Here is a 14807-nt window from a genome sequence, read left to right on the forward strand (position 1 = left end):
TTTTCTTGTTTTTGAACGCTGACTTTTTGCAGTGTGAGCCTTGAGCTAATCAGTAATAATGCATCAATCAGACATGTAAAAAACACATTCAGACCAATAAGAGTGTTGCCGTTATTTCAAAGTCAAAGCAGAAAAAAATAAACAGGCAAAATTCTACCTCAAGTTGACTGTCAAGTCCTAAAAAAGGTAATAAAGATGGGAGAGTTAGATCCAGCCACACTGAAGCAGCACTGCTAATACTGGCTTTCTTCAATCACACCAATATTTACGTGCTGCTAAAGCGTGACAGGTACACTAGGAAGGAAGAGGTAGTATATTTTTAATTAACAGGAAACTCATTACATCAAAAAAACAGTGCTTGCATTTCCTTAAAATTCTAAAGCAGCAAATAACGGTTTGCACTTTGTCGACATAGTATCAAACCATGATGCGCTGCTATAGCACTATAAGGGCACCACCTGGCCTCCATCACACAAAGTTCATCTCACTTTACAAACAGGCAATACAACTTTGAAGTGGATGTCAATGGAAGGACAAGAAAAAGCCGAAAATCACAGCATGAAGGAAAAAAAAAAAAAAAAGTGAAATAAATCCTTAAGTTACCTGAAGGATGAGAAATCTGTTGTGGTCCAAGTCAATGCCGTGACTTCGAAGCAACGCCCCCACTTCTTTGAATGTGGCTTTTTTGCCGTTAATGTAGTAGGCTGAGGTGTTGTCCTTGTTGGCCGTCCTGGAGACGTAGAACTTGCTGTTGGGGATGACTTCGTAGTCATCTCCTTCCTGACTCGGAGCGGGGGTGGGGGATGGGGGGGTGGGACACACACAGCAGTTTAGGGCACAAGCACTTTAGGAGAAAACCAAGCACCGCGACACATGTCAAAAAGTGCATTGTTGTGGTCGTGAACTATGCACTTTAAGTGCACTAAATTAAAAGATTCACACCCTCAATAAAAATGGCAATTGGGTTATACTTGTATAGCGCTTTTCAACATGTACTGTAAATGTGTAATGTATTTATATTATTCACATGTGAATAATGCTGTATAATAGACTATGTTATTCACATGTGAATAATGCTGTATAATAGACTATTTATGTTATTCACATGTGAATAATGCTGTATAATAGACTGTATTTATATTATTCACATGTGAATAATGCTGTATAATAAACTTATATTATTATTGATATTATTCACATGGTAATAATGCTGTATAATAGACTATTATTCACATGTGAATAATGATGTATAATAAACTATTTATATTATTCACATGTGAATAATGCTGTATAATATAGACTGTATTTTTATTATTCACATGGTAATAATACTGTATAATAGACTATTATTCACATGTGAATAATGCTGTATAAAGAGACTGTATTTGTGTTATTCACATGTGACTAATACTGTTTTTATGATATTCACATGTGAATAATGCTGTATAATAGACTGTATTTATATTATTCACATGTGAATAATGCTGTATAATAGACTGTATTTGTTATTAACGTGTGAATAATGCTGTATAATGGACTATTATTCACATGTGAATAATGCTGTATAATAGACTGTATTTATGTTATCTAAATGTGAATAATGCTGTATAATAGACTGTATTTATATCATTCACATGTGAATAAAGCTGTATAATAGACTATGTTATTTACATGTGAATAATGCTGTATAATAGACAATATTATTCACAGGTGAATAATGCTGTATGATAGACTGTACTTATTTTATTTACATGTGAATAATGCTGTATAATACTGTATTATTCACATAATAATGCTGTATAATAGACTGTACTTATGTTATTTACATGTGAATAATGCTGTATAATAGACTATATTATTCACATGTGAATAATGCTGTATAATAGACTGTACTTTTGTTATTTAGTTGTGAATAATGCTATATAATAGACTATATTATTCACATGTGAATAATGCTGTATAATAAACTGTACTTATGTTATTTACATGTGAATAATGCTGTATAATTGACTGTATTTATGTTACTTACATGTGAAAAATGCTGTAAAATAGACTGTATTTATGTTACTTACATGTGAATAATGCTGTATAATAGACTATGTTATTCACATGTGAATAATGCTGTATAATAGACTATTTATGTTATTCACATGTGAATAATGCTGTATAATAGACTGTATTTATATTATTCACATGTGAATAATGCTGTATAATAAACTTATATTATTATTGATATTATTCACATGGTAATAATGCTGTATAATAGACTATTATTCACATGTGAATAATGATGTATAATAAACTATTTATATTATTCACATGTGAATAATGCTGTATAATAGACTGTATTTTTATTATTCACATGGTAATAATACTGTATAATAGACTATTATTCACATGTGAATAATGCTGTATAAAGAGACTGTATTTGTGTTATTCACATGTGACTAATACTGTTTTTATGTTATTCACATGTGAATAATGCTGTATAATAGACTGTATTTATATTATTCACATGTGAATAATGCTGTATAATAGACTGTATTTGTTATTAACGTGTGAATAATGCTGTATAATGGACTATTATTCACATGTGAATAATGCTGTATAATAGACTGTATTTATGTTATCTAAATGTGAATAATGCTGTATAATAGACTGTATTTATATCATTCACATGTGAATAAAGCTGTATAATAGACTATGTTATTTACATGTGAATAATGCTGTATAATAGACAATATTATTCACAGGTGAATAATGCTGTATGATAGACTGTACTTATGTTATTTACATGTGAATAATGCTGTATAATACTGTATTATTCACATAATAATGCTGTATAATAGACTGTACTTATGTTATTTACATGTGAATAATGCTGTATAATAGACTATATTATTCACATGTGAATAATGCTGTATAATAGACTGTACTTTTGTTATTTAGTTGTGAATAATGCTATATAATAGACTATATTATTCACATGTGAATAATGCTGTATAATAAACTGTACTTATGTTATTTACATGTGAATAATGCTGTATAATTGACTGTATTTATGTTACTTACATGTGAAAAATGCTGTAAAATAGACTGTATTTATGTTACTTACATGTGAATAATGCTGTATAATTGATTATTATTCACATGTGAATAATGCTGTATAAAAGACTATATTATTCAAATGTGAATAATGCTGTATAATAGACTGTACTTATGTTATTTACGTGTGAATAATGCTGTATAATAGATTGTACTTATTTTATTCACATGTGAATAATGCAGTATAATAGACGGTACTTATGTTATTTACATGTGAATAATGCTGTATAATTGACTGTATTTATGTTATTTAGATGTGAAAAATGCTGTATATTAGACTATATTATTCACATGTGAATAATGCTGTATAATAGACTGTACTTATGTTATTTACGTGTGAATAATGCTGTATAATAGACTATTATTCACATGTGAAAAATGCTGTATAATAGACTGCATTTATATTATTCACATGTGAAAAAATACCTAAGTTAGGGCTGTGCGATATATCGCGGGTTTGTCTCTGTGCGATATAGAAAATTACAATATCGTAATATTCTAGTATACGTTCTCACGCAGTTGCTTTTAGCTGCGGGCATTACACTACAGGCTCTTCCCACTCCTTCTTGTGTCTCCTTCTCACAGACAGCCAGCACACATTCTTACACACATCACATACTGTCACGTCATACATCACATACGTATACGCCCTCGCCCAGCAGAGAGGTAGCAGCGTGGCTAACGTTAGCTGTGATGCTAGCAAAGTGTTGCGAGGTATAACACGAGAGAAAGAAGGTGCGAATATGGTAACAAATGAAGGAAGAATTAATTCCCAAGAAAAACAGACGGTGGCGGTGGTTCGGCTTCAGGTGGGAATATGTCGAATAGACAACTTTAATTTGTCAAGTGTGGGGCACAAGCGTTGCTACCAGAAGTAGCATTGCTGCTAATACGTAGCATCATTTGAAAACTCACCCGCTAATAACTTTAATAAATACAGTTTTGGTAAATTGACTTAGTTGTGATTTTCTTCTCTGCAAGAAAGTTTAAACTGAGCATGTATTAATGCAGTATGAAGAAGAATGTTTGAATGTAGACACATGGAATCATCATACTGCTGTGATTATATGTGTCAAGTGTTCATTCAAGGCTAAGGCAAAATACCGAGATATATATCGTATATCGCGATATGTCCTAAAAATATCGCGATATTAAAATAAAGGCCGTATCGCCCAGCCCTAACCTAAGTGTTTATTGCCTATTGTGAGCGAACTGTGGTGCTGAATTTCCCCCAGGGATCAATAAAGTACTTTCTATTCTATTCTATTCTACCTTCAAGGTACTCAAAGCGTTTTGACACTATTTCCACATTCTCCCATTCACACAGTGATGGCGGGAGCTGCCATGCAAGGGCCCTAACCACCACCCATCAAGAGCAAGGGTAAGGCGTCTTGCTCAAGGACACAATGGACGTGACAAGGCTGGTATGGAGTGGGGATAGAACCAGGAACCCTCAAGTTGCTGGCACGGCCACTCTCTTAACTGCGCCACGCCGTCGTCAAAAACAACTCCTTACCATCCCCACCATACAACCACAACACCCAGGCTGAAGTGGACGTAAATTAAAATCGATATCACATTATGTGCTGTAATGTTACATTTAAAACAATTTTATTTGCATGAAGTTTGATTTTAGAGCCAAGTCTAGTGTTGTGTACTCCTGCATTGTTTTAAAGGCCTACTGAAAGCCACTACTAGCCACCACGCAGTCTGATAGTTTATATATCAATGATGAAATATTAACATTGCAACACATGCCAATACGGCCTTTTTAGTTTACTAAATTGCAATTTTAATTTCCCGGGACTTTTTTCTTGAAAACGTCGCGTAAAGATGACGTGTACGCTTGACGTCACGGGCTGTTATGAATATGAGCGCTGCACACACACACAGCTAAAAGTCGTCTGCTTTAACGGCATAATTACACAGTATTTTGGAGATCTGTGTTGCTGAATCTTTTGCAATTTGTCCAATTAATATTGGAGAAGTCAAAGTAGAAAGGAGTTGGGAAGCTTTAGCCTTTAGCCACACAAACACACGGTGATTCCTTGTTTAAAATTCACGGAGTTGAAACTTTAGTATGGATCACAGCGAACATGGATCCCGACTACATGTCAACCAGCAGGTTTCGGTGAGAAAATTGTGGTTAAAAAGTCGCCTCTTACTTAACTTAATTTGTGTCGTCGACTTCCCCGAGACACTGCGCGTCAACACCCGGCCGTGGACGTACACTTCCGACTATCAGGTACTATTTGACTCACTAAAACACTAGCAACACAATAGAAAGATAAGGGATTTCCCAGAATTATCCTAGTAAATGTGTCTAAAAACATATGAATCCGTCTCAATACAACACGATTGCAATCGCGTTTTTTCTTTTTAAACTTGTTTTTTTCGAAGTCCGTCGCTATCAATATCCTCAAACACGAATCTTTCATCCTCGCTCAAATTAATGGGGAAATTGTCGTTTTTATCGGTCTGAATAGCTGTTTTGGTTGGAGGCTCCCATTAAAATCAATGTGAATGTATGAGGAGCCATCAACATGTGACGTCATCGTCTGCGACTTCCGGTAGAGGCAGGGCTTTTCTCTGAGCACCGAAAGTTGCAAACTTTATCGTGGATGTTCTCTACTAAATCCTTTCAGCAAAAATATGGCAATATCGCGAAATGATCAAGTATGACACATAGAATGGACCTGCTATCCCCGTTTAAATAAGAAAATCTCATTTCAGTAGGCCTTTAAATTCCTTTGAGAAACTCGCAAATGATCGTGCCATTAAACAAGAACATTTCCCCACTTAACCAGTTTAATTTTAATCCATTAGAAAGTGGTTAAACCAAGCTGAATTAGACTGAGGCAAAAATAACATTTAAAAACATCCCAAGCTAAAGGCTAATATTACATATATTTTTTTAAATCAATAGTTATCTTCTAAATACCACATTCACTGTGTTGATAGTTTTAAACTTAAACACAACAAAAAAAAATAAAAAAAATATACAGTACAACATGGCCGCTGTGCAAAAAAAATAAAAGTTAAATGTAGCACAGTATGAAGTGTGTGGAAGGTAATTGTAACAATCCTGACAGATTTGAGTGTATTAGTTGTAGTCATTGATGTTGTGAAATGTTTGCAATATTAAAACAATTAAATTAACCAAAAATATTAGTTTTAAGATCCAATAAAAATATTTTCAATGTTATTATTATAAAACTGGGGCTGCATATTAGGTAATTTGTCTCAGTGTAATTATGGACAGCAATACCTTATCAATAATCTTCTGAAAATGCACCTCCACGGTGCAGCTTTGCACATCTTTGTGCTGATCGGAGCTGTGAATGAGGACGGACAGCTTTTTGGATCGGATCTTTTGAGCTCTGTACCCAAACACAAACAGCATGGAGTCGATCACGTTGGACTTGCCACTTCCGTTTGGACCGATGATGCAGGAGAAGCGCTGAGGGGAAACAAAGAGTTGAATAAATGCATTACCATTAAAGGGAAAACAACTATAGTGCATGTCTGCATACAAAAACGTGTGTACAGTACGCAAGTGTGTTTCAACCATTGTGCCGCGGCACAGAGATAATCTAATTTCACCTATTTGGGGTAAAAATATATAGTAATTATAGTCTGCAAATGATGTGTTGCTGTTGAGTGTCGGTGCTGTAACCGTGTAATACTCTTCCATATCGGTAGGTGGCAGCCGGTAGCTAATTGCTTTGTAGATGTCGGAAACAGCGGGAGGCAGTGTGAAGGTAAAAAGGTATCTAATGCTTAAACTAAAAATAAACAAAAGGCGAGTGCCCTTAAGAAAAGGCATTGAAGCTAAGGGAAGGCTGTGCAGGACGAAACTAAAACTGAACTGGCTACAAAGTAAACAAAAACAGAATGCTGGACGACAGCAAAGACTTACTGTGGAGCAAAGACAATGTACTGTATTTTTCGGACTATAAGTCGCAGTTTTTTTCATAGTTTGGCCGGGGGTGCGACTTATACTCGGGAGCGAGTTATGTGTGAAATTATTAACACATTACCATAAAATATCAAATAATATTATTTAGCTCATTCATGTAAGAGACTAGACGTATAAGATTTCATGGGATTTATCGATTAGGAGTGACATATTGTTTGGTAAACTTATAGCATGTTCTATATGTTATAGTTATTTGAATGACTCTTACCATAATATGTTAGGTTAACATAGCAGTTGGTTATTTATGCCTCATATAACCTACACTTATTCAGCCTGTTGTTCACTATTCTTTATTTATTTTAAATTACCTTTCAAATGTGTATTCATGGTGTTGGGTTTTATCAAGTAAATTTCCCCCAAAATTTTGACTTATACTCACTCCAGTGCGACTTATATATGTTTTTTTTCCTTCTTTATTATGCATTTTCCGTGGGTGTGACTTATACTCAGGAGCGACTTGTACTCCGAAAAATACGGTACATACGAACATGACAAGACAATCAACAATGTCCCCACAAAGAAGGATAAAAACAACTGAAATATTCTTGATGGCTAAAACAAAGTACATGTGGGAAATATCGCTCAAAAGGAAAGTTGTTCAGGAAAATACCGAAAAAAGAGAAAAAGCCACCAAAATAGGAGAACTAAAACACTACACACAGGAAAAGAGCAATAAAATTCCAATAAGTCAGGGTGTGATGTGACAGGTGGTGACAGTACACCTACTTTGAGACAAGAGCTATAGTGATGGTTATGGTTTTAAGTCATATCCAACAATTGAGACAACCACTTTTTACTAGGGATGCACCGAAATGAAAATTTGTGGCCGAAGCCGAATAAAATTTAAATGCTTGGCCGAATAATGAATGCAATTTTTCACAATTTTTTTCATATTGCATAAATAGCCTAGAAAAAATATTTATACATGTTTTTCAAATAAAGTATTTTTTTATTGAATATTGACATTTCTTTAATATTCCAGTAGCCTTTGCTTTTCAAAAAAAAGCACAAAGTTTTTCATTTATATTAGGCCTTCAAACAAAACATGCATTCCAAAAAAAAAAATAAAGTGCATTAAAGTGGATAAACCCACAACAAATGAATTATTGTTTGCTTAGCCACAGTAGATATGCTAAGAATGTAAACAGAAGGCTCAAGTGAATCTCAATTAAGTGTGTGCTTGTAACCTCATACACTTATACAGGTAGCCTACAAAACAGGCTAATAACGTAAACAGAGGACCCACTAAATCTCAATAAGTGTGTGCTTGTAACCTCATACACTTATACAGGTACTAAACATATCCCAACGTCACTGCGTCAAAAAATTGCGTCACACGCCACTATTCGGCCTTGTTCTTAACTCATTCCACCGAAGGCCGAATGTGGCTTTTTTTTGCCATATTCGGCCGAATATATTCGGTTACCGATTAATCGGTGCATCCCTACTTTTTACCTTCAACCGAGTATTGTTTTTTAATGATTTCCACTGGTAGCGTGCCTGTGGATTTTTTTAATCGCAAAAAAGGTGCCTTGGCTCAAAAAAGGTTGAAAAACACTGCAGTGTAATTACATGGGTGTAGTTAACATTGTTTTTTTGTGGCAAACAAGCTGAAAATCATCAAAACTATTTTTTTGTCAACACACATTTAAAAAAAGTAAAGTTACAATATATATTTTTTAGATTGTTCGCAAAACAGCAACATTAAATTGAACTTGTGTAATGAAATTATTTTGCCAAATCTTAATAGAACACAAGTATAAAAACACACCATGTAAGGCTGGATTTAAAATATATATATATATATATGTATATGTACCTTGTGAAAGGGGCCCAGAATCTGCTGTCCCGCGTACGACTTGAAGTTGCGGTTTACTAAATGCGTTATCATGAGGCGGGGAGCCCCCGGTTCATTGGTCATTGCTGGGGGCGGGGGTGGAGGGATGCTACCGAGAATCTCCTCCAAAGTGCGGCTATCAACCGCCTCCCCGGGAGAAGGACCTGTGGCACAGGCAAACACAAAATACGTCTTTATTTTCACTGGTGCGAGCGTGCGTGCTTTCAGGTGGGGGCTGAAGTCAAGTCAGTGGCGGGTGGGGGAGGGGTAGAGGAGACAGGGAGGAAAAAAAAAAAAAAAAAAAAAAACACAAAACAAAGTTGGAGACAACAAGTAAAAAAAAAAAAGCCTTGCAACACATTTCCATATGTTTAAGTCTTCTTGCATGTATAGGACGACACTAGTAAAATCACATATAAACAAGAAGTGTTATAATACGGCCATTAAAAAAATGTCATAAAAGTAAAACTACGAGCCGGTGTCATCACTTTGCAAACATAATACTACCTTGTTTGTAGACCTTCTGGAAAGTGCAGTCGACGCCTTAAAAATACCACGTTTATTGATTACAACTAGAAGTAGTAGTAAAACAACAACAGGGACAAAAGCAGATATTTGAAAAAGACTTAAGTTGTGGGGGGAAGAAAGAAAAGAAGGGAATGGATTGAAAAGACAGCAGAAAACAAGCCTTTGTTACTTGCCAGTTGTCGATGGTGCCTCCTCCTTTTGGCCGTTGCTTCCTCGGGGGGGCACGTCCAGCTCGTCCTCGGAGTCATCCACTTTTCCTCCTCCTGACTTGGGGGCGGCGGTGGAGCTCTTTGCACTTTTAGATGGCATGCTTTCAAAATCTGAAGAGAAGGTGGGTGTGTGTGTGTGTGTGTGTGATGGTAGAAAAAAAAAAAAAAAAAAGGAAAGAGGGATAATGGTGAGTGGGGGTTTGAGCCTGTCAATTTTCTGTTTTTCCTTGTTATGATTGAGTCAAATTTGAATCGACGGCGCACATAAAGTTGCGACGATTTGAATTTCCCTACAATTGTGTGAGCCACCTCAGGGGTGTCAAACTCGTTTTAGATCGAGAGGCCAATCTACTCCAAAGTGGGCCGGACTGGTAAAAAAAATCACGGCGCGGTAACTTAGAAATAAAGACAACTTCAGGTTGTTTTGTTTTGTTTAAAAATAGAACAAGCACATTGTGAAAATGTACAAGTCATAATGTGGTGGGGGTTTTATTTTTGCACTGACATGCTGTGGTTAATAGTGGTCCATCTTTATTTGTACTTTCTGAATGAATTATGTGATAATGTTAATCAGTCAATAGTATAGAATAGAAGGAAGTCTTTGCTGTCGTCCAGCATTCTGTTTTGGTTTACTTTGTAGAATAGAATAGACTTTATTGATCTTTAAGGGAAATTCAGCACCACAGTTTGCTTTCAATAGACCATAAACATTTAGTTGTTCTTTTTTTTTTTTTTTTTTTAATTAACACTGAGACTTAATTTTGTCATTCAAATTTGAACTTTACAATACAGATAAGAACGAGATTTCCTTGGTCGTGCAGGATAAAAACATCAATAAGGTATAAATAAGATATAAATAACTAGATTACCTCACAGATAAATATATTGCACTTTTGCATATGTTTATCTGTACAGTAATCTATTTATTTATATCTGCACATTATTGATTTTTTTTTATCCTTCACTACCATGAGCTACTGCAACAAAATAACACCAACTCAGTGTGAATTTTCAATCCATCAAGATAAAAAAAAATATCAAAATCTAATTACAGAATGTTATTTATGTAGTTTGCGCATTTTCCTCGACTGGTGCACTAACATAATTTTTTTTTACATGTATAGTATCATTTACAAATGTACAAATAATTGCTATTGCAACATTTTAGAACAATGTTACTCAGTCAACTTATTGGTGTTAATTTACAATGCATCAAGATACAAAAATAATGTCAAAATCAAATTGCAGAATGTTATTTTATGTAGTTTACTCATTTTCTTTGACTGGTACACTAACATGGGGTTTATTTTTTTTTTTTTACATACAAAGTATCATCTACAAAGATACAAATAATTGCTATTGCAACATTTAGAACAATGTTACTCAGTCAACTCATTGGTGTTCATTTTCAATCTATTAAAATACAAAAATAATCCATCCATTTCTACCGCTTATTCCCTTTTGGGGTCGCGGGGGGCGCCGGCGCCTATCTCAGCTACAATCGGGCGGAAGGCGTCTTACACCCTGGACAAGTTGCCACCTCATCGCAGGGCCAACACAAAAATAATGTCAAAATCAAATTTTAGAATGTTATTTTATGTCGTTTACTCATTTTCCTTGACTGGTGCACTAACATGGGGTTTATTTTTGTTGTTTTACATATATAGCATCATCTACAAAGATACAGATAACATTTAAAACAATGTTACTCAGTCAACTCATTGGTGTTAAATTTCAATCCATCAAGTTACAAAAAATAATGTCGAAATCTAATTACAGTATGTTATTTATGTAGTTTGCTAATTTTCCTCGACTGATACACTAACATACGTGGTTTGTTTTGTTATTTTTTTACATATGTAGTGACTTCTACAAAGATATAATAAATGCTATTGTAACATTTAGAACAATGTTACTCAGTCAACTCATTGGTGTTCATTTTCAATCCATCAAGATACAAAAATAATGTCAAAATCAAATTCCAGAATGTTATTTTATGTAGTTTGCTCATTTTCCTTGACTGGTACACTAACATATGTAGTTTATTCTTTTTGTTTTACATATATAGCATCATCTACAAAGATAAAATAACATTTAGAACAATCTTACTCAGTCAACTATAAAGATAATAAAAATAATGCCAAAATCAAATTCCAGAATGTTATTTATGTACTTTGCTCATTTTCCCTGACTGGTACACTAACATATGTGGTTTATTTTATTATTATTTTACATATGTAGTATCATCTACAAAGATACATATAATTGTCACTGCAACATTTAGAACAATGTTACTCAGTCAACTATAAAGATAATAAAAATAATACCAAAGTCAAATTCCAGAATGTTATTTATGTAGTTTGCTCATTTTCCTTCACTGGTACACTAACATATGTAGTTTATTTTATTATTATTTTACATATGTAGTGTCATCTACAAAGATACATATAATTGTCACTGCAACATTTAGAACAATGTTACTCAGTCAACTATGAAGATAATAAAAATAATGCCAAAATCAAATTCCAGAATGTTATTTTATGTAGTTTGCTCATTTTCCTCGATTGGTGCACTAACATATGTGGTTTATTCCTTTTGTTTTACATATATAGCATCATCTACAAAGATACAAATAAAATTTAGAACAATGTTACTCAGTCAACTATAAAGATAATAAAAATAATGCCAAAATCCAATTCCAGAATGTTATTTTATGTAGTTTGCTCATTTTCCTCGACTGGTGCACTAGCATCATGTAGTTTATTTTATTATTATTTTTGCAAATATACACATTTTTTCTTTGTAGATGATGCAATCATTTAATTGCTATCGCAACATTTAGAACAATGGTTTCTATCGGCTCATTTTTAAATTTAGCAAACTCATCCGGCGGGCCGGAAAATAAGCTGTTGGCGGGCCTAATCCAGCCCGCGGGCCGCACCTTTGACACCACTCATCAAAATATCATACTAACGTTTAATATTCCTTTTTTTGTTTACATTTGTAAATGTTAAGCCATTTGTGACGTTGTAAATATCTTAAATTACACATTCGCTTGTCAAATTTGCACGCTAAAAGTTGAGTTTAATGTCAATGCTTCAAATGCGTTGTCGAAGTTGTGGGTGGAAAAAAAAAAAAAGCGACAAAGTTTAGCAAAAGTTTTAAAATGTTGGTTTGGCGTGAATTAAACTATCAAATAATCCCGCCAAGTTAACTTTTAAATGTGCGTTCAACGCAAATAATGACGTAAATTAACATGAGTCAACACTGAAAACATCAAAGTTGTTTTTAAGAAAATAGGCGCAAAAAAAATGTGCATTTTGTATTATTGTTTTAAACGTGTTTTTTTCTAAAAAAAAAGTGTATAAAAGTCAACTCGAATAAGAAAATCTTTGCTTTGAATTAACGCAAGCGGAATTCCAGCAAATAGACGCAACCCGTCCATTGCGTTGCTCCGCTGGCCGCGGGATTCTTCAAGTACCTTTCAGCTTCAGTCCCTTCTGTTGCTCAAAAATATCCCTTAACGGATAAAAGAACACAAATAGCGCCGAATTGGAAAGCTCCTGCGAGTATAATCCAGCACAAAGTGGAGTTCCGCGTCACTCCGTGTAAAAAGTCCAACTTGTAAATGGCGCCTAAAGTGAGCCGTGGAAGCAGATTCGTTATAACGTGACGTCACAAAGTGACGTAAGGCACCACGTGGTTCAAAGAGCGAGTGGGCGGGGAAAGAAAAATTCAAAAAAGGGGACGAAGCCAACTCGGCTTGGAGTCCGCAAACCGTCACCGTTTGTGCATTTCTTTCCAACCTGTGCGCATTTCAACGTGTTTAATGTCATATTGTGTTAGTTTTTATTCATGTTGCTGTCGTCGGATTCAAATCTTGATGGTGCTTTTTTTTACACATGAAACGCTTCCTTGGCAAACGTCAACCGAGTAGTGCCTAATATTCTATTTACTTTTGTACTCTTTAGTTTATATCTGTCATTAAAACGTGCATATCTAAACATTCTTTTTTTTTTTTGATAATATGTATTTTTTGATTTGATACAGAAATCATAATACAAACAGACACTTTTTTTTGGTTCCACCATCCAAAAAAAATACACAAAAAAATAAACAAAATACACAAAAATAATACAAGTAAAATTATAACTCCCCCCCCCCCCGTCCTACATTTCAGTCACAGTGGGTAGCAACGTACTCTCAATCAATCAATGTGTTCTTTGATGTTTGATGTTTCCATCTTACACACATATGGGATGTGTACTATGGCTATGAGTTGTTTTTCTCCCTTTGGCCTCAGTCTGGCCCCCCTCTCCAGGTGCCCAGGCTTAGACCGATTTTTTATTTTATTTTATTTGATTTTAATCTTTTTTTTTTCTTCTCCCATTCCCCCACCTGTATCTCACCTTTTTTGTAAGGGGCGCCAGAAGTTGGCAGACCGGTCAGCGATCCTGTTCTGTCTCCCTGTAATGTTTTTCTGATCTTAAATGGGATTGTGCTGAAAATTTTAATTTCCCCTCGGGGATTAATAAAGTATGTCTGATTCTGATTCTGAATGTTTACTTTTAGTCCTACTTCACCAGTGTCTCAAAGGGCTGCACAAGCCACAACCACGTCCTGGGCTCACATCCCACATCAGGGCAAGGAAAAACTCAACCCAACGGGATGACAATGAGAAACATCAAAACTCATTAGATGACCACAGTAACTAATTAGATGACCATAGTAACTAACCAGATGACCATAGTAACTCATTAGATGACCATAATACCTAGTTAGATAACCGGAGTAACTAATTAGATGACCATAATAACTCATTAGATGACCATAGTAACTCATTAGATGACCATAGTAACTCATTAGCTGACCATAGTAACTAATTAGATGACCATAGTAACTCATTAGATGACCATAATACCTAATTAGATAACCGGAGTAACTAATTAGATGACCATAGTAACAAATTAGATTACCATAGTAACTCATTAGATGACCATAGTAACTCATTAGATGACAATAGTAACTCTTCAGATGACCATGGTAATTAACTAGATGACCATAGTAATTTACTACATGACTATAGTAACTCATTACATGACCATAGTAACTAATTACGTTACCAGAGTAACTAATTAGATGACCATAG

At 34.7% G+C, this 14807-nt stretch overlaps 1 protein-coding gene across 1 annotated transcript in view; it reads right to left on the minus strand.

Moving 5' to 3' along the window:
• smc4 (structural maintenance of chromosomes 4) overlaps positions 1-13314 on the minus strand; it is a 68553-nt gene extending 55239 nt beyond the window's left edge. The window contains 5 exon segments of the mRNA XM_061878110.1: positions 604-780; positions 6374-6565; positions 8904-9085; positions 9623-9769; positions 13140-13314. Of these exon segments, the coding sequence (XP_061734094.1) occupies positions 604-780; positions 6374-6565; positions 8904-9085; positions 9623-9758 (687 nt within the window). The 5' untranslated portion in view covers positions 9759-9769; positions 13140-13314.
• Positions 13315-14807: the final 1493 nt, after the last annotated feature.

Source organism: Nerophis ophidion, linkage group LG18, assembly GCF_033978795.1.
Source record: "Nerophis ophidion isolate RoL-2023_Sa linkage group LG18, RoL_Noph_v1.0, whole genome shotgun sequence".
Lineage (NCBI taxonomy): Eukaryota > Metazoa > Chordata > Actinopteri > Syngnathiformes > Syngnathidae > Nerophis > Nerophis ophidion.